Source organism: Manis pentadactyla, chromosome 17 (genome assembly GCF_030020395.1).
Source record: "Manis pentadactyla isolate mManPen7 chromosome 17, mManPen7.hap1, whole genome shotgun sequence".
NCBI classification, from domain to species: domain Eukaryota; kingdom Metazoa; phylum Chordata; class Mammalia; order Pholidota; family Manidae; genus Manis; species Manis pentadactyla.
Window position 1 is genome coordinate 8154161 of NC_080035.1, and position 26968 is coordinate 8181128.

General features: G+C 35.0%; 1 protein-coding gene across 1 annotated transcript; it reads right to left on the reverse strand.

The window, feature by feature from the left end:
• Positions 1-233: 233 nt before the first annotated feature.
• Positions 234-26512, reverse strand: ITM2B (integral membrane protein 2B). Its single transcript, XM_036889664.2, has 6 exons — positions 26175-26512; positions 6225-6353; positions 4562-4768; positions 2661-2771; positions 2042-2192; positions 234-959 (listed from the first exon to the last, which is right to left on the reverse strand). Exons 1-6 carry the CDS (start codon positions 26289-26291, stop codon positions 874-876), a joined length of 801 nt encoding a protein of 266 aa, XP_036745559.2. The 5' UTR covers positions 26292-26512; the 3' UTR covers positions 234-873.
• Positions 26513-26968: the final 456 nt, after the last annotated feature.

The window sequence follows — 26968 nt, forward strand, 5'->3', positions numbered from 1 at the left end:
TGAACAGCATCTTTCAAAGTTGAAGTCTTAGATGTTACTTTAACAGTGTCCATGAGAATATAGTTTAGTTGTTTAAGAAGTTTGTTTTTATTTATTTTTTTAATCTATGACTTTACCCAATGTATTTGGACACCTAGATTATTAAGAAAAAGTTTGTTTTATGGATTATTTTAAGATAGGATGAACCAATTTACTCTTTGGTTTTATTATATGGGAAAAACAACACACAGTCCTTCAGTCAAACAACTTTGTGATATTTATATTCCATTGTACAGGTATGGGTTATACAAATTAGTAACACAAGTTATTTCTTAAATTCCAAACATTCTCTAAAGTATTATTACAGTAGATGCCTAGGATAATTAAAACACTGAGGTGAAAAATCATACTCTAAATAGTTAAATATAACACTGAAAATAATGCACATTTTAATTAGAGGAAAATTAAAATGTGTGCGCAAATGCTCTAACAAACTAAACAGCAGGGCAACTAACAACTACAAATAAGTCATATACTATAAATGCTTATTGTTTAGATAACCCCCCTTTTGAAATGCATAATTAAAACATAAAAATCTAGATAAATGATTTAAAGAAATTTAAATTCTTTGTAACACCTAAGCTTTATGGCGAAGTGTACTATTATCTATGACTTCATACAACTACTAATTCAAGATAAAAGACACCACACTTGGAAAGAACAAAAGAGTTTTAAAAGATAATAGTTTTAATTGAATTAATGAGATGAAAAGGTAGTGAAGCCCTGTTTGCTACTTACATGAAAGAAGATTTTAAAAAATAATCACTGCACAAAATACAAAGGGTGGGGGTTATGCTGTATTAAATTTTTTTCCATAATGATTTTCTTGATTGTTCAAGAACAAATTAAAGTCTCCACAGCAAATTTGTTTTCAAAATGCCGAATTGTAACACAATTGCTGGCTTCACGTTTCTGAATACCTGTTTGGGAAGGAAAACTTTTTAAATTTCTGGTTCTTTAGTAAAATTCATATTAATCTTCATAGTTATTAGACATATAGAAGTATTTTACCCTATGTTCCACAAACTTCTAGTTTGATTTTTTTAACACCACAAAAAATAATTATCTTCTCTTATCTGAAGCATACATGTTATTTGTAACAACAATAATGCCATACATATAAACTTATGACCTTGAAGATACTGGAAATGTCCTTTATCTTGAATGTGATTTTGCAAAATTGTTGCAAAACTCAGAACTACACACTAAAAAGGGTGAGCATCATTACATAATAAAAGTCTCACTTTAAAAAAATTATGAACCATAAAGATAGTTAAAAAATTTCTTAAATTAAGCAGTATGTTTCAGGTGACTCATCAGCCTGAGATAAGAGAAAAGTATTATTAAAAAAGTGCTAACAAAAAGCCAGGAGAGCACCTTTGCTGCATGTGCCACAGTTCCAAAGAAATCATGCTCTATATAGTGCCTTTGAATGGTGCTTCTTACTCTGTACAGCTCTGTCACACGTACTTTCATTTTATTTTTACAATGATATTAAAAGGAAATGAAGAGAAACTGTTGCCAGTATTTTTCAGGTGAGAAAACAAAGCTTAAGTTATTTGGCAAAACCACATTAGTTGTATCAATAATCTTAATTCTTCAACCAAATTTCTAACCTGTCAGTGATTATCTTCAACATGACCCAAAAGGCAAGCTCTCTGCTTAGACTGCAACCCCTGAGCTTCTCTAGCGACACTCTGGATAAGAAGAACCCTTGCACACTGTGGCTGAACCAAAGCGGTAGGATGGAAGGTTGGCTAGGGTGACTACATGGGAAGTGAGGTAACAGCATCTCAAGGCCATGACATTTCACAGTCACCTATTCTATCTGAAAAGAGATATAGAATGAAGATGATTCCTCAGAAATCTAGAAATACTATAGTGATTTTCACACTCAAGGCAAGCATTTGAAAGTTAACTATCCTACATCTAAAACTAGTTTAACACAATGAAGTGAAACCACAAAGTTTTCTGCTGACACTCTAACATTAAAAAGCATTACCTTTAATGGTTTCTCTGCGTTGCAATTTGTAAGTTTCCTTGTCATGACACAGTCGATAAATAAAGAAACCCAGGTGATCAATGTTTTCAATGCGATCGGTAATAACCATGTGTTCATGAATCAAATATGACTGAGGCAAATAGGTTCCGGCCTATATTTGGAAAAGAATATACTACATGAATATGAATTTCTCAAGATATTCACTAAAGAGATGAAGAAAACAGACAAAATTCTGAGAGAGATTATAGTATGGAACAGAGGCTGGCAAACTACTGTCTATCATCTGTTTTTGTAAATATAGTTTTATTGGTAGAGTAATTCCCATTTTATTTACATATTGTCCATAGCAACACAATTGAGTAATTACAACACAGATTTCTTGAAAGCATATTTATTTTCTGGCCCTTCGGGAAAAGTATAATTTAAGAAATTGTATTTTAGTTTCAAAATATAAAATATTAAAAGAAAAAAAAAAAGAAACCCAAAACTACAAGTCTTAGTTTCTCTGTAAAATTCTTAGCTACATTTTCAGTAAGATGGGCTCTTACAAGGCTAATTTCTCAACAGGGGATTCCAAGATGATGTAACTCATCATTAATAATATTTCAAAATTTTATACCTTTATGTTAATAAGTAACTCCAGTAGGTTTCTAGGTGGCATAACAATGGAAGTGTTCAGAGGAATCACATAGCACTTATCCAGGTTAAGATCTAAATAGGCTGTGAGTTTCTGGGAAGAAAAAGATACATTTTCATTAGATTAATACAACTGACCCTTGAACAATACAGGGGTCAGGGATACTGAACTCTGCACAGTGAAAAATCTGTGTATAACTTGACAATCCAAAAACTTAACCTAATAGTAGACCAGAAGTCTTACCAATAATGGATGATTAACATGTATTCTGTATGTAATGTGTATTTACATACTGTATTCTTACAATAAAGTAAGCTAGAGAAAAAGAAATTGTTTTCAAATTGTTGCAAATCTCAAAAAAATTTCCAATATTTATTTTTAAAAATCTGTGTATACATGGACTCATAGTTCAAACCCATGTTGTACAAGGATGAACTATATCAATTACACAGGCAGAAACTGGATTTTTAATAATTTGTACCATTAAAATGTGTTCACTTTAGAATGTGTAAATTTCAATACATCAAGAATTTGGTAGGATTAGGATGATAGTAATAAAAGGAAAAATTATCTCTACTAGTAAATAAAATTCTTATGAGGAATTTGTTTCTGTAATTAATGACAATAAACTATTAGAATTAACTGTAAATAACCTATTACCTGATTAATAAGAGATTTCATTCCCTTACTTATAAGTCCTAGTAACCTCCAAGGCATGCATCCATTGTTTATGTAAAAATTAACTTCTCTAGAAGTTATCCATCTAGAACTGTTCTAGTTACTACTATCCTTAGAGAACTAAAATAATAGTCAATATTAAATGATTTTGTGTTCTTGTGGTTCAGATGAGAAAGCCTTGCTGAGAAATACTGTCTCATAGGATGATTCTGAGGATTAAAGTAAGGTAAACCAAACATTGAACACTTAAGATTTCTAAGAGCTCAGTAAGTATTAGCTGTTAGTACTTACTATGTTTTGGATAAGGCTTATTACCTTGAGGTAAGTAATTTTTTTCAAACTGGTTTATAAATATTCATCAGATGTATCTATCAGGCATGAAATGTCTAAAAAACTAACTTCAGTTTATGTCTCAATGCTCAAAATGGCAACCTTATACACAGATGTGAAGTCCACAGGCAATATGTGAACTTCTGAATTTCTAAATCCTGGTTTGAAAAACAAAACATTCTTGGAACAAAAATTATTGAGGGAATTTAATAACAACTTGATTATTAAATAATGCTATGGTATCACAGTTTTCACATATTCATAATGATGTGGTTAAGTAGAATTCTTCATTCTTAAGAGAAAACAGCCTAAGGATCTAGAGGTCAAGTATCAAATGCAAGAAAAAGAGATGGTATAAAATAACAGTAAAATTTTGGAACCAGATAGAAGATTTGGGGTATATACTGTATTTTCACTTCAACTTTTCTGCATTGCATAATCATTTTCCAAAGGTAGGGAGAAATGTAGAGTGAGAAATTAAAAATAGATTAACAAAATGATGCAGAACTAAAATTACTATTTCTGGAAATGCTACATAGAAATGGAAACATGAAACTTATCTAAGAAAATGGAGGGTACATAAGAAATAAGAACAATTTACCAACAAAGCAGGACCAGCCATAAGGTGGGCTATAAGATAGAGAAGGCAAGGGAAAGAAAGGTAAAAAGGGAGAAGGCCAGGTTCACAAGGAGTCTGTATGAGATAAAGAGCCCATCAAATGTTAACAGTTCATCTTGTAGAGCAGAAGAAACCCAAGTCCATTTTTTTTAAGTAAAAATAAACTCTAAATAGAATTAGCAAATATTGAAATTAAACTACAAGACACATAAATTAAAGAACCTGCATTCTTTCTACAGTTCAAGACACCACTCACCTTGTTAAAATCATGAACAATGTTAGCAGGATCACTATCTCCAAACTCTGGGACAGGCACACTGATGAATTCAACCTCATCTTCCTCAAAGATCTTAATATTCTCCTCAATTGTCTGGTAGCGAGCAGCTGGGGCGTCTGCAGAAGGCTCATTTAGGATGACATCATCTTTGATGTACTTTATTCCACAGTAGTACACGTCATCTGGCTATAGAGAGTTTAAACACTATTTCAGCAATTCAGTGGGAGACAGGTTTTTAAATGTAATAAGCATTACTTAAGTTGCCAACTCTATCTAATAGCATTTTGCTTGCAAACTCTTACTTTTAGATGTCAGTTTAATTACAGAGTTAAAACATTCTTTAAGATCAGGTTTTGAAATATTGTTAAAAAAATGGCTTCAGGAGAAAAGCCACTGATTTTTCCTTCACTTTTTGTGGTTGACAAAAATAGAATATAAAAGTAATTATCCGTCTGGTTACAAGTAAATACAAAGACACAGGCATATGTTTCTACCTGTAGACATTACTTTTATAAAAGAAAGTATTCAGAAACTACGTTTTTTTGAAAGAATATACTTTTACAATTTTTGGCATGATTTACTAATTAAATAATTTTTTTTATTAGCCAAAAGAGGGACAGTTAGTTTTTCTGAAATTTCCACATATAGGTAATTTTTCTTAAAAGTATATCACAATTAAGTGGAAAATATGGATTACAGCAAATCAGTATAAAGACTGTTTTTAAAAAAGTATGTATAAAGACTAGGAGTATATAACAAAAAGCAACAAATATATCTCTGGACAGCAGAATCAACTGCAAATGATTTTTTTCTATATCAAATATATTTCTTACAAGAATTTGCATTAAAAAAGATGACTAGTCTTTCAGTACTATCAACATGCCATTATCTCAAAAATTATAGAAAATGAGCACAAAATTTATACATCCTCTGGCATATTTCATATTAATAAAATCTGTCAACAATTTCTCCAAATTTTAAAATGTTAAAAAAATTAGCCTGCTGAATTGTTGCCGAGAAATATATCACAAAACAGAGACCATAAAGCATAATTATCATCAGAAGAAAAATCTGTATCTTAACCCTCTCATTTTACTATTAAATAAGTATTTACTATTACTTAATATTCAGGGACTCATGCTAAGTCACTTCAACATTACTGCTGAAGTCCCACAATTCTTAAGAGAAACTAATGATGGGCAAGAGGCAGAGGGAAGCAGTATGGTGTACTCTGGGCCCCAGAGCCAAAGGCTATTTTGGGGGAGCCCATATTGACTATCAAGCTGTACACTGGCAACATGATAACATTTGCTACTGTTTGATGTATTCATCTTCTTGGCAATTGATAATACTATACTTTAGCTATTAATTATGGTAGGAAAATGAAGGCTAGTCAATTTTGAGAAATCATATAACAATCTGTACCCTTTCGTCAGCAACATTTCAAAAAGTTATTCTGCTTGTAGTGACTAATAGGCTCAGTAAACTTATGTTCAGGAGATTCTTAAACACGACTTTCAAACAGGATGACAACTCTGGCTAAAGGCCACAGATAAAAGTACAGGCTTAGAACAAGTTTGGGCTAGTATTCTAATATAAGTGAAGGAAAGGTAAAACAGGTCCTTAGCATTTTTCCACCTACTTGAAGTGCAAAATATTTGTACAGGTATGCTCCTCCTAGAATGACACCTGCAAGCATGAATGCTAGTCCAAAGCACATGCACCAACACCAGGCTCTTCTTTGGCCAACTGGTATCACTTCATCTGTGTCCTAAAATATGAAAAAGACTAATAGTCAATAATATCCTATCTCCAGGCAGAATTACAGGCAGGCCAGAATTCAAGGACTGTAAGGATTATCATTTTGTAAATAAAGATACAGAAACCAAAAGTGTCAGGTCTCTAATCAAAATCAACCCAGGAATGCCAGGACTCACCACAATGCCTTTTTGAGCTGAGATATTAGTTCCTTGGGAAAGTTCTACCTTCAACTCTCAACATCTCATCAGCTACTCATATCTCTAGAGTAATAACATACTCCCCAATTAGTTTTCTGTGTACAACTTTTGATTATATCTTCTAACATTAAAAAATTCAGAGACAGCTATGACACAACTTTTCCATGCACTATTACAGTGCTGAGCCTTACATATTACAACTTCAAGGTATATTAGATTATTTATAAAATGATGTTAGCCTATATTAATAGTTCATATCATACATAAAGCCATTCCTAACTATACACAAGAAAGAGTAGCAGAAAAACAAGAGTGAGAACAGTAAAACAAATTCTTTCAACAATCAGATCTCAAAAAATAGGACAAACTTTTCCAGCAATAATCCTATAACCCCATGTCCCACCCTAAAGAGCCCCAGTTTAACAAAGTTCTTCACTTTAAGATAGAGGTAGTAAAAAAAATAAGGTAAGATTTAATAAGAAAAATTTACTTACAAAATCATAGACATACAACTAGCATACAATTGTTAAGAGTTTTTATTATGATCCACCCCAGGAAATAATTTAGCATTAGAATATCATCTGGGGTCATATTCACAGTCCAAAAATACTCCCTTGGCCCTTCTCAGTTCCTCTACTCCATCACTTCAGAGTTACAGCCAATTTCTTATTTGTACTCAGATCCACGTGCAAAGACCTGACAAAATAATCAGCCTATGGTGTTACATAACTAATGGCTAAAAAAATAGTATAAACAGCAAAAGAAAGACTCCAACTGACTTGAAACCAACATCGTGAAAGATGTACTTGTTAGTAGTATGCATGTACAACCTCTCAAGTGTATGATTCTGTCCTTGGAAAAATCAGTATGGGCTGGATAAGGGAGAAAGTGGACTGGACCTATGCCTCCACAGATAAACACGACATATGTAAAAAGTTAGGGAAGAAAAACTGTATGAACAATGTTGGATATGGTTGAAGCAAGAATTCCATTAGGAAAGAATGGAAGCTAAGGTTTTGTTTCAGTTCTAAAATGAAGGATTTTAACTTGATGCTACTGAGGAAAAGCCCAATCCAGAATCCCAGCCCACCAAGAATAATTTAAGGCTAGACAGTATGCGTCTAGGTTGGATGAGGTTTCAAAGACAGAATTTAACACAGGAGAACAAATGCTTTTCAATATAAGGATTGGACCAAACACTGTGAGTGTTACACTCTGCTGTAGTAGGTATACTTATCAATGTACTGTATGTATACTTAAGACAGGTACACTGCAAGGAAGTATATGTTATAAGAATAAGCCTAGAGGAATTTATCAAGATATTTATGTAACATATCATATCTGTAAATAGAAAGTTACAATAATTCTATGAATCATAAGGTATTATGAAGCCTGAATGATAAAGTATATAGTATTTTCCTTAAGCCCTTTTTTGACATAAATATCCAAGGAAATAAGAAACAGCTCCTATCATAATTAATTTTAGGGTAGAGGGAGGTGGGGAATGAATATGACAGATGGGAATAGTTATTTCTAAACATTTGGTATCAGCTGCTGAGACAGTCAAGTGTGTAAACAACTCCCACCCTGCTTGGCAGGCTCTCTTCTCTAACACATAAATGATAGCCAAAGAACATGGGCAGACACTTATAAAAGAATACACTCCAACTGTCAAACTGATGACATGTTTTAGGACTTTTGATACATCATTTTTAACTGGTGAACAAACAATAATTTCAAAAATAAATTATAAATGTCTATTATATGCCAAGAGCTGTGCTAGGACACTGGGTATATAGCCTTTGCCAAGAATGACATCATTCAGATCAGCTTGGAGAATAAATATGCAAAGAGTATAATACAGACCCTAATAGGAGAATGTAGAGAGCACAGAACCAACCATAGCATCTGGGGAACACTTCCAGGAGATGAAATACTGGAGTGGAATATTGAGAGATAAAGAGTCACCACCTATGCAGAAGACACAGTTTAAAGGGCATCATACATAAGGCAAAGAATGAAAAATATCATGGGGCCAGAAAAGCATGACATCTTCAAGAGCCACATGTGGTATGGATGGAGAGGTAATATGGTATGTTGTATACCATGCTATGAAGTTTGAATTCTCGTGTCCATTCAATAATATTTCAGGAATATGACAAACAAAAATTAAGATTTCTCAAAGAATTTAACTTACAAAATAGTTTGCTTATCCACAGGTCATTTGTTTGGTACCTCAACAACATGAACCATGGCTTAAGAATCAAGAAGTCTTTGAATTGCCAAACTGTAGACCCAAAGTCCATGCACCATAGTCATGTCATGTACTTCATCAGAGAACTATGAGGTCTTCAAAGTCGATCTAATCTCTTTTTTTTCCTTAAATTTCTAGTGACCACTTTGTATCTCACATTAGAATAATTTACATACATATCTTACCTCTCCCTTCTAGGCTATAAGGTTCTTATAAGCATTCATTCGATTTTGCATTACTTGTAGGTCTAGATCAAGCTAGGTGCTTGCTAGGCACTTAATAAGTATTTATTTTTTCTTTAATTTTTTATTAAGGTATGATTGATATACACTCTTATGAAGGTTTCACATGAAAAAACAATGTGGTTACTACATTTACCCATATTATCAAGTCCCCACCCAAACCATACCCCAATGCAGTCACTGTCCATCAGTGCAGCAAGTTGCCAGAGATCCACTATGTCCCTTCTCTGCGATACAGTGTTCACCCCGTGATCCCCCACACCATGTGTACTAAACATAATACCCCTCAGTCCCCATCTTCCTCCCTCCCCACCCGCCCTCCCACACCCCTCTCCTTTGGTAACCACTAGTTCATTCTTGGAGTCTCTGAGTCTGCTGTTATTTTGTTCCTTCAGTTTTGCTTTATTGTTATACTCCACAAATGAGGGAAATCATTTGGCACTTGTCTTTCTCTGCCTGGCTTATTTCACTGAGCATAATGTCCTCTAGCTCCATCCATGTTGTTGCAAATGGTAGGATTTGTTTCTTTCTTATCGCTGAATAGTATTCCATTGTATTTATGTACCACCTCTTTATCCATTCATCTACAGATGGACATTTAGGTTGCTTCCATATCTTGGCTATTGTAAAAACTGCTGTGATGAACATAGGGGTGCATATGTCATTTTGAATCTGAGAAATTGTATTCTTTGGGTATATTCCAAGAAGTGGGATTCCAGGGTCAAATGGTATTTCTATTTTTAGATTTTTGAGGAACCTCCCTATTGCTTTCCACAATGGTTGAACTAGCTTACATTCCCACCAGCAGTGTAGGAGGGTTCCCCTTTCTCCACATCCTCACCAGCATTTGTTGTTCTTAGTCTTTTTAATGCTGGCCATCCTTACTGGTGTGAGGTGATATCTCATTGTGGTTAAAATTTGCATTTTCCTGATGATTAGTGATGTTGAGCATCTTTTCATATGTCTGTTGGCCATATGAATTTCTTCTTTGGAGAATGGTCTCTTCATATCCTCCGCTCATTTGTTAATCAGGTTATTTGCTTTTTGGGTGTTGAGGTGTGTAAGTTCTTTATATATTTTGGATGTTAACCCCTTGTCAGATATGTCATTTACAAATATATTCTCCCATACTCTACGATGCCTTTGTTCTGTTGATGGTGTTCTTGGCTGTACAAAAACTTTTTAGCTTGATGTAGTCCCATGAGCTCAATTTTGATTTTGTTTCCCTTTCTTGAGGAGATGGGTTCAGGAAGAAGTTGCTCATGCTTATATTCAGGAGATGTTTGTCTATGTTGTCTTCTAAGAGTTTTATGGTTTCATGACTTACATTCAAGTCTTTAATCCATTTCGAGTTTACTCTTGTGTATGGGGTTAAACAATAATCCAGTTTCATTATCTTTAATGTAGCTGTCCAGTTTTGCCAACACCAGCTGTTGAAGAGGCTGTCATTTCCCCACTGTACGTCCATGGCTCCTTTATCATATATTAATAGACCATATATGCTTCGGTTTATATCAGGGCTCTCTAGTCTGTTCCATTGGTCTATGGGTCTGTTCTTGTGCCAGTACCAAATTACCTTGATTACTGTGACTTTGTAGTAGAGCTTGAAGTTGGGGAGCATAATCCCCCCTGCTTTATTCTTCCTTCTCAGGATTGTTTTGGCTATTTGAGGTCTTTTGTGGTTCCATATGAATTTTAGGACAATTTTCTCTAGTTCATTGAAGAATACTGTTGGTATTTTAATAGTAATTGCATTGAATCTATAGATTGCTTTAGGCAGGATGGCCATTTTAACAATACTAATTCTTCCTATCTATGAGCATGGGATGTGTTTCCATTTATTGGTATCTTCTTTCTCTCATGAGTGTCTTGTGGTTTTCAGAGTATAGATCTTTCACTTCCTTGGTTAGGTTTATTCCTAGGTATTTTATTCTTTTTGAGGCAATTGTGAATGGAATTGTTTTCCTGATTTCTCTCTCTGCTAGTTCATTGTTAGTGGAACTTAACAAATATTTGACGAGTGAAATGAATTTAGGTATTTTACATAAAAGCTTGGTTATTTATTTTTTAATGACCCTGTAGAAGCAACTTACAGCAGCCAGCATGATAACTAGGGGTGAGGGCAACATAAAAATTCATGACACACAACCGACCAGCTATTTAGCAAAGCATAGCAGCTCTAAATACTTAGCCTAATTCAACATTTATTATGGGCCTGTTATTTGCAATGTACTAAGCAAGATCCTGGGGGAAATTCAAATGTGATTAAGACATGGCTCATATCTTAAGTAATTTACAGTCAAAATTAACATTATGCATGACAGGTAAATGACATCCTACATTACAATCTGAGTTATTGTAAAGAGACATTGTAAAGAGAAGGGATTGAAAAGTATACTGAGGATAGAGAAGTTTTTAACATAAGTGATTTATTAAAAGTGTATTTTAAATGACTAAGTTTTAAAACTTGAAAGAGTATAAGCTTAAAAAAAAAAGCCACATGTATAAGATTTAAGAAGAAAAATCCCATGACCACCTCAAAATATGTAGAAAATACATTTGACAGACTCCAACTCCCATTATTAATAAAATCTCTTTGCAAACCAGGAAGAGCTGAGTTCTTTAACATGAATAAGACTAATGATCAAAAACCTGCAGCAAGCCTCATACTTAATGGTGCAACTTCAGACTTATACCATGCCCTTTTTAAGTCAGGAATAAGAGGGATGCCCACTAAAATCGATTGTTTCCATTCAGCAAGTGTACTAGAGATCCTATCTAGTAAATACACAAATGACAAAAACAAGAACAAAGAATACAAAACTGTCAGTATGTGGTGATACAATTTGTCTATGTAGAAAATCTGAGAAAGTCAAAGTATTCAAACTAAAGTGTGTTCAGCAAGATTGAAGATCAGTAATTAAAAATCAACTGAGTCAAACATATTAAACTTATATACATAGTCATAGCATCATTACTCATAAAGTAGAAGCAACGCAAATATCCACTAATGATGAATGGATAAATTGTGATACATTCATACTGAATCTCAAAAATATGCTAGTTGCAAGAGGTACATATGAAAGACTATACTTACTGCATAATTCCATTTTTATGAAATTCTAGAAAAGGCAAAACCATAGTGACAAAAAAGCAGCTTAGTGGTTGCCAAAGACAAGGGTTGGTGAAGGGGAGATTGAAGAGGCATGAGAAAACTTCTTAGGATGACGGAAATGTTTCATATCTCAATTGTGACAGTGATATACAACCTCATACAATTACACACAAATACAGTAAATTCAAATTGTACATAAATGGATAAATGTCATTACTTGTAAATTATATCTGTAAATTATGGAGAATTGAGGGGAAATCTACCAAGTTCCTATCCATCAGGCAGGCAATAAAACAAAGTCTAACAATACTAAGTGCTGAGGAAAGTGTGGAACAATGAGAGTTGGGAACTTTCACCACCGACAAATTGACAGCAATTGGTACAATTGGTTTGGAGAACAATTTGACAATATTTAATAAAGATATGGATCTCTTATGACCCAACAATTCCATTCCTAGAAATATAATCCTACATAAACTTTTGTACATGTGCATAAATAGGTCCAATAATTACTACAGAATCATCAATAAGAAAAAAATTGGAAACAACCTAAATGTCCATCAAGTGGAGAATAAAGTATTATAGGTTCATATACTAAAAGTTAAAATGAAATCAGCTAGCACTCTTTATATTGAGATAAATCTCATAAACATAATGCTGAACACAATAAAGGTGGCAAGTTGTATGATACACACATTATCTGATATTTAAGACTTTAAAAATGGTATCATACAGTACAAGGTTCTCTGTTTCTGTATGCTTGGATTATATCATCATTAAAGAATGACAACAACAAAAATCAACAAGGAAAAAGAAGATCACTCATGTACCAAGAATTTCTTTACTTGGGTATATAGCTTTACCTGGCCTAATTTAAAACAAGTCACAGAGAATTTCCTCCCTTTGCCCTGCAGTAAAACTGGTACACCTTAAATTATGCTGAGAAGGTAACAGAACTCCCACAGGTGCCATTCAATTATCATCTTATTAGTATTCCTAAAACCTCAAGTTTTTACCCAGTTTATAAGTGAATATACTGAGGCACATCCTGGCCTATAATCGCCCCTCAACACTACATATAGGAAGACTCAGCTTTAAACAGTCTCCACTCTCACACTGCACTAATTTCTGATTCAAATAAATCTTATCATCACACAATGAGGTAAAATTACTCAACCAATTATATCTTAAGCAAAATGAAGGATAAATCCAGTTCTGGTACTTCAATTAGTTAAGAATTAGGTCACCTCAATCAGTTCCCAAAGAGGCTTCAGTCAATGTGTTTCAATTACAAACTTAACACACAAAATACAAGGGATTTCACATAATTTTTGTTCTGCTTCCATACTAACAAATTACTTTACCTCCTCAGGCACTTCTGTTTGAGCTTTCTCTGTCAGATGAATGAAGAGACATTTTTTCAAATCTCTCAGATACACTTTTTTGCATTACTATTGCAAGTGCAAGAACAATACTTCAGGAACCAGAATAGTAAAGACAAAAATATCCCTTAGGATTAAAAACCATATTTTAAAAAAAGGAAAAAAGAAAAAGTGGTGGCATAAAAACATTTTAAATATAAACACCAGACAAGAATACAGAAAAGAACCAACAAACTTTATTCAACCCAGAGGAGCATGAGCTTCTGAACCTTCGGAAAAAGTAATTTAGAAACAAGCAAATTTTAAAACATGTTTGCTAATATGGATATATATGGAGAGGCACAGGCCATCTGCCAATGGATGTGTTATCTGGCCTGCATACTGTTTTCCAAAATGTAGAATTAGCTTTCATTAAAAAAACCTAGTGATTCAAATTTTTATGAATGGACTTCTCGTCGATATTCTGGTTTTCTCAGCTCCTCTCTCATTTTCCTCCCTAGTTGAAGACTGAACATATCAAGTTCTTTTGTACAATGCTGCCTGGTTTTGAACTTTGATTTTCATTTCCAGCTATGACTGGGCATGCTTCCTTCTGAAAACCTAATTTTATGAGTCTAAACCACTCCCCCATATAAAGGATTTTGAATCCTGGGTTTTAGAGACTGGATTAATATGGTGAATAAAACACCTTACTCCTTTAAATGAGAACTGCATTCTTTTACAAAGAACAAAGCCAAACATGGATGGCATCAGCTAACCAAAAATGATGACAAAGAGGAGCTCGGGTTGGACAAGCCCAGAGAAAACCATGTCCAAGAGCTATAGGAATCAAAGAGCAATCTACAGCAGAATACTGAAAAGTCCAAGTGGAAAAAGACTTGCATTACTGGAGAGGAAAATTAAACTATGTCCTATTGCAATAAGAATTTTAAAATAATCAAAAATCTTGGTTACCATTTTTAAGATCTACTTAAAAATTTTCAAAATGTTCTCCTAACCAGTCTTAGAAACACAAAAGTTGTGTAGGTGATTGCTCCAACTGACTACTATTATGTAAAACACCAGTGCCATTCATTTTATCATTGGTAAACATTCTGTTCACCTGACTTGTATGTTAGCTTTCTTTCCCCAGTATGGAAGCATCAAAAAATACATGATGCAGTGATCCGCTCATTATTAATAGCACTGATTAAGAAATATATTCTACTATATGTAAAACACAAAATCTATGGCTGAACTCTATAAAGATATCAAGCATTTGTTTTTCTCTTGTACATTTTAATCAGTATCTGAATTTTGCTGTCGCATTTCCAACTAAGACTGCTACTACCTTAATTAACTATGGTGAGAAAGTCCACATAAAAAATGTGTCTGACACACAAAGTTTTCCAAGTGATAGGCATTATATGGGTATTAAAAGTTACTGCATTATTTTGTACTTGGAATAGAGAGGTTTAAAAAATGAGAAATTAAAATTATAATGTCTATAAAACAAATTTCTCATTAACAATCTTTTTTGTTAACAAATCCTAAAATACACATGTAGCAACACAGGAACAAAAATAAATAAATTTTTAAGCCATTACATTACAATTTTAAAAACTGATGAAATCTGAACCAAATTATTGACATTATGTAAAATCAGCAGGCCTAGATTAAAAAACAAATAGGCCAGAACTTAAAAAAAAAAAAGAAAGTCAGGCTGTAAACACTTTTAGTTCTGGACCACAACTTAATCACTTTTTTTATCATTAAGAACAAGCAGAGTATCTGGTGTATAGCAGAATATTAATATTTTTTCTACATATTTTCCAAGATGACCATCATTTCTCTAACAGTGTTTATTCATTCAATCTACACCAAAGAGAACTGCAGTAGTAACAATATTTTATGAAGTGAAATTTCAGATCTTAAATTCATATTAGTGAAATTTAAAGGCACTAGGTAGTCAAATGAAAACACTAGACTAGCACTAACAGGAAGATGGTTATAAACAACAGCATTATATACAAATATTATTTATTGTATAGGGATAAATTGGTCAAGATAGATTTCTTTTGCCACTGGCTGGATTATGAGTTCATACTGTTCCTAATAAAAATATCAACTGTCTTCCTAAAAATTTTAAGTATGACAGGAATGCTCTACTTTCTGTAATTCATTATAAAATTAAGTGTGAAGTTTGGAGGGAAAAAAGCAAATTTGTTCTAGATTATTTTTTTAAATCTTGGATTTTAATGTCACTCAAGATAATTACACACTCATATTCAAAAATGAGTAACTCCATTTAAATGCATAACTTTTGATAGGAAAATTACAAGTATCTTCTTCTAAAAGCAGAAAATACTTTTAATGTGGAAAATTCTATCTTCTGTCCATGTTTAGAATTTTTAAAGTTATACAAATATGACAACTAGAAAAAATAATTCCAGTTGTTAAAATCAGAGGTATTTGCCTCTCTATGGTGAACACGTAAAAAGTGCTTTGAGCCTATGCCTAGCACCAAATGTGTACAACACTCAGTAGTCATTTGATCTTGCTCCCTTATTCCACCACTCTCCCTAGCTCTTGGATCCAGGTGTGTTGTTTTCCTGTGAAAGCAGATACAGACACTTAAGTAGGTTGTGATTAATTTGGTTTACATAATTGCTCCTTCTCTCTCAGCTACATTAGATGCTTCTTGAAGGTTGGGGCAAATTAGTAATTTTTAAAGTTCCTAGTATAGTGCCTGGCCATAAAATGCTTCTGAATATGTAATCAATATAGTTCATAGAAAGAAAAGATCCCCTATGGAAGGACCATGAGGGGTCAGTTAGTCCAATATCATTTTACAGATAACTATGAGGCTCAGGGAATTTAAGTAAAATTATTTGTGTAGTATCATAGAACTAATAAGGCCTGAGCATCATCTCAGTCGGGAAGGAAAGGCATGGAGCTATTGTCAACTACCTGACTAAATAAAGCTGAGGCAAATAACTCTTGTCATTAAGTGAAACTGACACCATGTCACAACTGGATACTACTCATATGCAACCAGACATGACAAAGCCTAAGTTTCTACGGAATTCTGCTATCACAATGGATTTACTTAAATTGAGCCACACACATAAAAAGTACTGTGTGCTACTACAATAGTGGTGTTGTTATTAATATGTTGATAAAATTATTAGGATTTTTCTCTATTTGTCAAATTACAAAGGATATAACAAAAAGTATTAAAATCATGTGCACATAAAGCAAGAACAATGGAAGAAAATAACTCAGGTATACCAGCATATAAACATTTCAAGGTAAATTAAAAAAGCAAGGTGTCAATACAAAAATGAAACCTAAGTTTATAGTCACAAAGCAAAATCACAGTTAATGGTGAGTTGTCCCTAAAATTACTCTTGAGGGAGACAGTTTTGGAACTTAGGAAGATGAGAAGATGCTTTGTATCTCTGTAGGCCATATTATTTGACCTTAAACTAGTGCTAATAATAATGCAAATCATTACCATTATTACTATAATTATCCATTATTACTAAATTAAGTCCATTTTTAAAGTTAAAAGAAATATTCTAATAAATCTTAAAAAGCTATCACGATACCTGAGTTAAAATTCCTATTCCATTTCCAGTTAAACAGTTATCTTTACTTCCTCCTGAAGATGCAACAGATTGATAGCAGAGGGATAAACAAATAAACCTTAAGCCAGAGAATGGAAATGAATGACAGAAGATAAATTATGTCAATATAAATTTTGAAAGCTGAAAGCATAAGGAAAAAAAATCTCAAGCTTCTAAACAACACACAAAAATTGGCTATGTATGAAAACTGAAGACTCAGAATAGCATCAGAGCAGAAGGTAATGGAGCATGCCATCAAAATACTTAAAAGAAAAGTACTGCTAACCTAGAAGTTATATACCCAGATAAATTAAATGTGAGGATAAAGATCCTCAGACATGCAAGGTTTAAAAAAAAATTCACCTCAGACACTTTTTCTTGAACCCATAAAAGTGCACATCCAATATGGGATGAAAGCAAAGGCAATTCAACTCCAGGATAAGTACTCTTAGGATATCTATAAGCAACATGCTTAGAGCATAACCAGCCTGATGGGAAGACTGAAGAAATGACTAGTAGGGTATTGCCAAGAAAAATATGGAAATTGATAAGTTAAAAGTTTAAAGAAACAGAAAGGCAATTATACTCTGTCAGAGCCTGAGGATAATTAGCAATAAACACATACAACTAAGTAACCCTCCCTTAGCCAAGAAGCAATTATCAAATTCAGGGAAAATAAAAGGGTTTTGTATGAGTAACTGTATAGAATAAAGTTATACTACATTAATCAGATATAAACAATGTTTACCTCAATTTTAATAAAAGAATGAACCAACAATTTAACCAGAAATTAAGTATACCAGTCAAATAGATATAGAAAGAGCTAAATACTCACCAGATTAGGAAGCCAGTAGGTAATATCTAAAATTGCAAAAAAAAGGAAACCAAAACCAGGAAATAGCATTATAACCAATTATTTGGAGTAGAAGTACTCCAAATGTGGTCCAGGAATACTCTTTCAGGGTGTCCATAAGGTCAAAACTATTCTTGTAATAAAACTAAGACACTCTTTTTTGTTTTCATTCTTATTCTCTGACTAGTGTACAGTGGAGTTGTCTGGAAGCTAAGTATGTGATAACAGTTAGCTGTGATCTGACTGCAGAAGCTCGTATGAGAATCAGCTATTACTAAGTCTTCTATTAAGCTATTGATAAAGTTTTGTGAAAATGTGAAATAATGTTACTCTAAAAATTTTCAGTTATTTGCGAAATTTTATTCCTCATAAAAACATTTTTTATGTTAACATGTTATAGTTTTACTATTATTTTAAATTAACAATAGTTTTAATTTCGAATACAGTAAATATCAATCAATAAGACCTACATAAGTCAAAAGCTTTTTGGGATCCTCAACAATCTTTAAAAGTGCAAAAGGGTCCTGAGACCAGAATGTTTAAGAACCAGTCATTTAAAGAAATATGGAAGTAGGATCACCACGAATGGTTGGGCAGGTTGTTCATAGTGCGAGGACACCAGGCCAAGAGGATCAATTGGGCTAGAATCCAGTCTATGCTCTGTTCACAAACCACCTGTCTAATTTGCAGAAAGGCAGATTATGGCCTAGCGGCAACACTGGTAATAATAAAAGACCAGAAGAACTAAGGAGTGAATCTGATTGCCTCAAACTAATCTACAGAGATAGAAATTAGAAGAGTGGTTGCCTCTAAGGAGAAGGGAGGATAAACTGATTTCTGAGTTGACAGCAATGTTCTCTTTTGATTAGGCTGTTAGGTCGGTGCATACATTTAAAATGTTCTGACTGTACACTCAAATATCTGTGCATTTTACTGTATGTAATTATAGTGGGTTCTTCTGAGATAGGGCAGGACTATTTGCATTTTAGAAGTTAAGCATGATTTTGGTAAAACCCAAAATTAAATTTATAAAATTCTATCAACACCTATAATGTAATGGAGAAATATACTTTTATATAAAAATGGACACAGCTACTGAATGCTAAGGATTTTTATGTTGTAGAACAATCTTCACCAGAATACAGTGGAGAAGAGATTTGTCAACAATATTGTTATGTAATTGACATGTGAGGTAGTGATAAACAATAATAGTAACAAAAGAAATAATATTTCAAAACAAGAATGATGAGGGGTAAAAGTAGGACTTGAAAAGTGATGGAACAGAGGAAAAGTGCTAACATTTAATGAATTTCTATGTACTAGGCACTGTTAATTTCATCACAACAGTATAATGTTGGTACTACCATACAAAGGAGGAAACTGAGGTTTTGGAGGTTTCCTGACTTGTCCAAGCTAACAGATCAGATTATAATTCTTTGCTGGTAGGTTCTAATACTATCTGAAATGGCTTTAGGTTTGAGGTATTAAGCCTATAAAAACAAAACAAAAATGGTAACTTCTCTGCTTCATTATTTTCTACTTCTACCATGAAGTCTTCTACTTCTAGGAATCTTTAAGATACGTTTACTTAAAACAACTGGTATCTGCAAAGCTGAATCAAACCAAAAAGGAAAACTAGACAGATGTTGCATTTGGTCTCACATCATAGTAACCATTTATCTGAAGACTGCCAAATCCTACAAGAGTAATAATAGTAATAATTAGTAAGTACTTATAATAGTACTATCAGCTAATACCTATTAAGTCTTTTACTCTGTTCCAGGAACTGTGAAAACTTTTTACATATTAGCATATTCCCCATTCTGCTGAGGGAGAAACTAAGATAGTTGAAGTAACTTACTTACCCAAAGTATCACAGTAAGTTGTAGCCACAAAATTTAAACCCAGAAGTATAAAAGCATAGTCCGAGTTCTCAATATGTAGATGATACTGCTCCTAATCCTCTACTAAGTGAGGGGATTGTGACTAACAGTAGAAACTGATTTTCTCCCAACCACTTAAAAATGCAAAAATCGTTCTTACCTCATGGGCCATACAAAAAAAGTCAGCAGGCCACATCTGGAAAGAAGGGCCACAATTTGCCGGCGCTGCTCTCCACTGCAGAGGAGCCTAAAATGGTGGCTATGTCAGACGTCTAGTACTTCTCCCTCAAATTCTTGTATGAATTAGTTGTTAATATTTAAAAAGCAGGTTTCAAATAAAAACCCTGATTCTAGCTTGCCTTTAAAAACTGAAAAACACTGGATCCATCTTTAAAAACAGTGAAATGAGGACTATTCTAACTTGTTTAATATGAAAAAAGTCCAGCTTCACTAATTCATAGGTTTGGGCCCGGGAGGCTTTGAGTTTGCGGACTCTGCTTATTAACATGTCTCATGTTGCCCTATCTAAAACTGATGGGCTTGGAATTTTTTTTTCTAGCACTAAAATGAAGGCAAAGAAAATGCAGTAAAGGAGAAAACTATAAAATGAAAGATAAAAACTCATGTAGTATATATATAGAACAGAACAGAAACACTTTCTGGAGAGGTTTGCTGACAAGATGAATTTTAGGAAATGACAAACCCAGACAGACAGACACGTAAAAAATCATTTTTTCTCAGAATAAAGGCAGGTCTTCTTTTGGATGTTACAGTAATCCAAGTGATTTCTTAACAATGCAAACTACCTTTCGGGTTTGTATATTATATAATTTTAAACATTATAATCTTATTTAAAGCAGAGAGAACAATCCAAGATTTAAGTTTTATTAACTCATTCTGCAAAACGCAAACTTGATTTACAAAAATAATTTTAGCATTAAAAGTTAGACATTCAAGTACACAAAAAAACCAACAGAACTTCTGTTTTTTTAAAGTACAAAATTCAAGTACCCCAAAATTTGTGCAAATATTTAAAAATCTCAAAGGATTAAATATGTAACTCAGCTTTCCAAATTCCCAAAACATTTAACTTGAAAATGGTTAATATTTATAAATTGTAAAATTTTATTTGAATATTAATTTCTCTTCTGACATATATACCTTAGTTGTCAGTCATATAATTACTCCTGGAAACTTGTTGGAAGTGATTGATGAAACATCAAATGAAAAATCAGAATATCCTTTTATCATAAAAACAAGAGTAATTTTTTTCATTTCTGTAATTCCAGACTGAAATTCTTCTGCTTAGGAATAAAAAGAAGTTTATTCTTACTTGATTTTTTTCCCCAAATGTAGAACTATGGAAATACTCCATATTTTTTTTCCCCTCTAATCAATTGAAGAGCTTTAAAAAATCTTCAATTGTTTAAAATAATTTTGTTCATGCAATTGCTGATGGATAGGATTATATTGTAGGTCTCTTAAAAATAACAGTATGTATCATAAATACTGGTTTATGAGGATAATCAAAATAAAATGATCTTTTTATGATGTTCTTAGGGTCAAATCTGTAATAAAATTTGTAATTTGCACCTTTTAGGGTTCTACCCCACAAAACACTTTCATTGTTAAACTTTGTGCAAAGGAAGAGCCAGGAAAAAACTCTTTACACAGAAGCTTCTTGAAAACACTTTTCTCTTGTTACTATTTTCTACATCATTTAAACAAAAGCCACCTCATTCAGAAATTCAGAATTGTCAAATCCTTTATTTTATAGGCAGCCGTTATGTCCTGAAAAAGGACACTGATGGCAAAGTCCTTAACTCTTTCAGTCTAAACTCTAATAAAAAGTGCCAAGTTTATAAAAAAGTTTAAGAGGGTGAATTCATCAATGTTATACTTGAAAAGACAGATTTTTTTCTGGATATTTCTCTACTGACACTAAGATACACAAAGCAGTCCAAGCAGTTGAGTCATAATATGAATTCAGAAAAATATTTCCTTTTGAAAAAAGAAAGTGCCTTTTAAATAGACACTCCAGGTATTTAAGTTATGGTATGAGAGAACAAGACAAATAAAATGTCCCAGAATTACAACTTACGAACATTTAAAGCAAGTCAACTTCTAGCAATACATATCGAAAACTTATAGTTAAATTCTAAATCAACTTAAATAGGCCTGTAGCATGTGTTCCAAGAGATATTTCTGGTTAAAAATACTTCCATTCACTTATATCGTAGAGTTGAATACTATAACATCTTATATAGGCTTATGATTTAGCCAAGGATAATATACTTGCTTGTCTATTATAGAGAAAATACATTTAAGGTAACACTGGGAATAATACCCCAGGCAGGTAACCTGTCTGTCTTCCCATTGCACAATATGTAACCTTGTCCACCCTCTGCAGCAGAGCATCCTATGAAGCGTGTATACACAGTTCTTGCCAAGTCACTTGGCATGCACAGGGGCAATTAATTATCTTCCAGACTAAAGCCTCACTGCAGGTATAAACAGCCTCATGCAGAACCAAAATGTAATGACTGTAAAGTTTTTAAGGGCCATTGTTTATACACACTAAATTACACAACTTGGTAATGACATGCACTTTCATCAAAGAGAACCAAGCTCCCAATCTCTTCTCTAAAGGTCAACATGTTCCTCCTTCTCACTGCTCACTCAAAAAACAAAAAAGTGACCATACCACAACCAAAAAGCTAAATTACCAAACCCTTCAGTCCTGTTTATGCAAATGCGAAATGTCAGAAAGTGTAAAGAAATAGGGTCCAAATAGCCATTCTGACATGGGTAACTCAGAACTTACATGGTTAGTGGCCCTTCATTTTTTCTCACACGTCCATCCTGCCCCACCTTCTCTCCTACATGAGCACGTTACTTTTCTCCCTGTTAAGAAGGCCTACAATTAACTTCTTAAGGTAAGGTAGAGAAGAGGCAACACTATTAGCAAAACAATGTGCAGTGATACCTATAAGCAAACTTAAGCTTTCGTACTGGGAAAGGTATTCCATAATTGGGCATTACAACAAAGAGTTAGCTGTTGACAACTACTGCTCTATAGTAAGGTAACTCAAAAGAAAATTTGGTTTATTGTATAATTACGTCCATCCACCTTCTCTCCCTTTGACCCACTGCTACTTAATATGAGGAAAGAATGTAACATGCTGTACATGGGGAAGAAGAAAGGGAACAGTCTGGTTAGGGTGAAGAGGAAGTTGTTATTTTTCACAATTAAAAAAATTTAAAGCTTGCCAAATATAATTATGCAATCCTAGCATCTTCACAGAATTTTAAAACTGTAAGAGCCATCCCAGACCATCTGGTCCTATCCTCTCGTCTTACAGATAAGAAAAACTATAAACTTAAGCACAAGATCAAGCAGCTATTTAATGACAAAATTAAAACTTCTATCTTAATATATTAAGATAGAATATTTGCACATATATAACAATTTTCCAAAGTTACAGGCACAAATGAATTGCTGCCTATAACCTAAAATATACATATAGTTTCAAATTCATCTGTTACACAAAACATAGATTGCACTCTTCCCTGTTTCTATACCTCTAAGAGCTCTGTGCCAATTGAGAGGTAGAGGAAGGTAAAAACAGTTAAGGAGAAAATGTAGGAAAATAATAATAAACAGCAAGCTAGCTGAGATACTATAATCAATAGATATGGCTGCTGGGATTGAAAGCTACTGAGAAGACAACATTGAAAAATGGGGCTTCGAGAGGGTTCTCACCCTGTAGCAAGAAAAGAGCTAAATAAATAGCAAAACACAGGAGCAGCACACAAGTACTGGAGTGTGTGTTACATAAGCCACCCAATTGGAGTGATCAGAATTCTTGTGGCATAAGGCAGCAGAAACTGCATTTTAAAACCAGAAGCCCAGGTAATACCAGGGCAGGTGACCTTTAGGAGTACCTTCTGAGAAACAGTGTCTTTGGGATACTGTGATCTAGGAGGGCTGAAGGCATTAAAAAATTCAGTTCTAGCTTTATTGAATCCTCTCAACCATCCAGGAAAGGAAATGCCCTAAGCAAACACAGGAAGGCTGATTCTGTGCAGAATCCAGGCAAACTCTGGTTATCACACAGTCTTCACCCCAAGGAGCCAGAGCATATTATGTAATTAATCACTGTTCAAGCTCTAAGATGAGGAGATCAGTTCTTTCACAAATGTCTGTTACTATGTAAGTTTTCATTTACTGTTAAGTGACTGACTGATTATAAGGATTCTACCTTTAATGTAGAGCAATCCTTTGTCACTCACTGAACAAAAGTCTTTCAGCTTATAGCTACAAAAATAATTAGTCATTTTGTATTGCCAATTCATCCACGACTGCTGTGTGGTTACAAAAGACTGGCCCTCACAGCTTACTTCCAGTATTTTTCTTTAGATATGGGGATTTGGGAAAACAAATGGAAAACAAAGCACAGAGCTATGAATGGTTACTTTTTTAACAACTGCTATGACCACAAAATTTGAATCCATTGAAATTGTCAGAAATTCTAAGACTCTTAAACAGGGTTACCATTTCAGAAATGACAAAAAATGTCAAAAGTCAGATTTAAAGCTGACCAGCAAATTAATTCTGATTTTTGTCAAGAAGCTTCAAATCTCCTTCACTACAGAGAAAGAGAAAAGGCTGTCAGAAGTGACATTATCTCCTGATGCTTTTTTTTACATGGAAGAGTTATATTTGTTTATAGGATTTAAAAAAGATATATATAATAGGATTAAAATCTATTTATATATTTGTCTTTGAGACTGCTGTGAGAGGGTATTTGGCTACCAAACTATTTTAGGTAGAATGAATGTTAGATAAACGTAGAGCTAAGATAATAATTTGCTACTGGAGTTATAGTCTGCATTCCAAACATTTTCTTTTAAGACCAAGATTGTTTGCAGTGGTTCAGGAAAACAATTCCAATAACAGAACTCTTAATCCTTTTACGGAATCATTTCTCTGTTCTATTTCTTGAAGCAAGGCAGACATTTAAAAATCAATCCTGACGTTTGGGTTTTTAAGTAGAACATTTCCCTAGTAAAACTAAGTACAGGCACATTCAGACTAACATTGTTTCTCAAACTTTTTTATAGTAGTAGCCTATTTTTCAGTAATAATTTTCATTAGACCATATAAAAAATAATACTGATTACTCATATCTGCACACAAATTGGATTTTTAAAGTCAAAACTAAGTTTATCCTGATAATAGGTCCTGAAAAATGCTAACGAAAAAATAAGCTCACTTCTACAGTTAATTTCTACAAGGTTGAAGTTTTGCAACCTAAACAAGTTCTCGTAGAAAAAGGCTGTGAGGCTTTCCTTGTTAACTTCTGAAACGATTACAGTATTACTTTAAATGAATATTATTGTTATCCACTAAAAGCTAGTTAAATTATGTATGGCTCTACTCCTGATTTTTACTTAGGTCTAATGGGGGATTTTGTAAAATAAAGGACGCGTAAGGGACGTAGGACAAGTTTCTCAGGTTTAATTTCACCTCGCAGAGAGAGTCCTCATAAAGATGCTGGTATTATTTAAAAGCCAACTATCGGTTTAACACTAACATCCACACAGTAATTACTGATCTTTGCCAGGTATATTCGTTTTAACCTATAAAATCAGCAGCCAGAACCAACTCTGAGCATCCTTCACCTTACTGTCTCCCTCACCAGCTCCCTTGCTATCTCCAGACCCCAACGTGAAGTTCACCTGCCTTATACCGAAGGCCCGTGAAAAAAGGAGGTAAAATGCTTTTAAAATTAAGAGGCTTGCAAGTAGCTGGACTTAGTCCAAGTACTGCTCAGCCCAGAAATGAAAGTAGGAAGCAACAGAGGTTTAGGCTTGTAACGATGTCAGCCATCTTAGGCACTTTATCTATACTGGGAGGAAGTGCCGAACTCTGTTGTTTTTTTCGTTGTTTTCTGCCTGACGCCGCTGATCTCTAAGTCGAACGAACCCAGTTCCGACCTCAAGCACATCCCCGGACTGCACCGACTGCAAACGGCGCAATTCTTCAATCCTTCTCTCCAGACCTCCCGAGCCCCCAGCCCCGTGTTTGGGCACCGCTTCCCGCACACGCACTTTCTTACAAAGGAGAAGCTGCAGCCGGACAAGAAACGGGAGCAGCCGGAGAAAAGGAGAGCTCCGCTCTGCCCGCACCCTCCGAGTCCTGCTCCCCGCGCCCGCCCGCCGCGCCACCTCCGTGCTCAGAGCGGCCCCCGGCGGGCCAAGCGTCCACCCTCCGCACCTCCCCGGCCCACGGACCTTGCAGTCCACCGCGACCGCGTCTGGGGGTATGATGAGCGCCTCCTCGCCGCTCTTGGGCTCGTCCTTCTTGGCCTCCTTCTGGGCCAGAGCCGAGTTGAACGTCACCTTCACCATGGCACAGCCTGGGACGCCCTCAGAGGGCGGCGGCGGCGGCGGCGGCGGCGGGCTCGAGGCGCGGGCAGCGGGCTTCTAGCTGCAGCTGCAGCCTCCTCAGCCGAGCTCCGGGGTCGGCCGAGCGACAACCGACGGGGATCGTGCGGCTCTGCTGGGGCTGAGGCGGCTACTGCGGCACCGCTCTCGCAGCCTCCCAGCTCCCGGGCGAGGGCGGAGACGGCTCGCGCACTCCCGGGGGCGGGGGCGGGGCGACGGGAGGAGGCCGGCGGATGGGCGTGGCGAGGCCGGGCGGACGGGGTGGAGCGGGGCGGGGCTGGAGCCGGGAGGATGGGCGGGGCGGGGCCAGAGGCGGGCTAATGGGCGGGGCGGGGCTGGAGCCAGTGAACAGGAGCGCGGGAGGGGGCCGGGAACAGCGCCAGGCGCTCCTTTGACCCCAAGTTCCAAATGGAATCCGGCCGGGCAGGGAGGGGTGCTGCTGGGTGCGGGCCTGGACTTTCCAGTTCATAATTCGCTTACAACCAATTTACCCGAGGGCTTAACGTTGCAGGTTTGTAGCAAAATCAGGTAAACGTTCCTCATTCGCCTTTTACAATGGATTATATCTCTGGCAGCCGAAGACCTGTCCTCCTCTGCCTGCTACCTCCACCAAGAGTCTAAAGGCCGTGGAATTTGGGGGC

Excerpts from the sequence above, each read along its gene's own strand:
- ITM2B (XM_036889664.2), bottom strand. The coding sequence starts at position 26,291 with ATGGTGAAGGTGACGTTCAACTCGGCTCTGGCCCAGAAGGAGGCCAAG. Across the intron at positions 2,772-4,561 it reads TTGTTCATGATTTTAACAAG|AAACTCACAGCCTATTTAGA; the intron begins GTGAGTGGTGTC and ends TTTTCTTCCCAG. Across the intron at positions 960-2,041 it reads ACGCAGAGAAACCATTAAAG|GTATTCAGAAACGTGAAGCC; the intron begins GTAATGCTTTTT and ends CTTCCCAAACAG.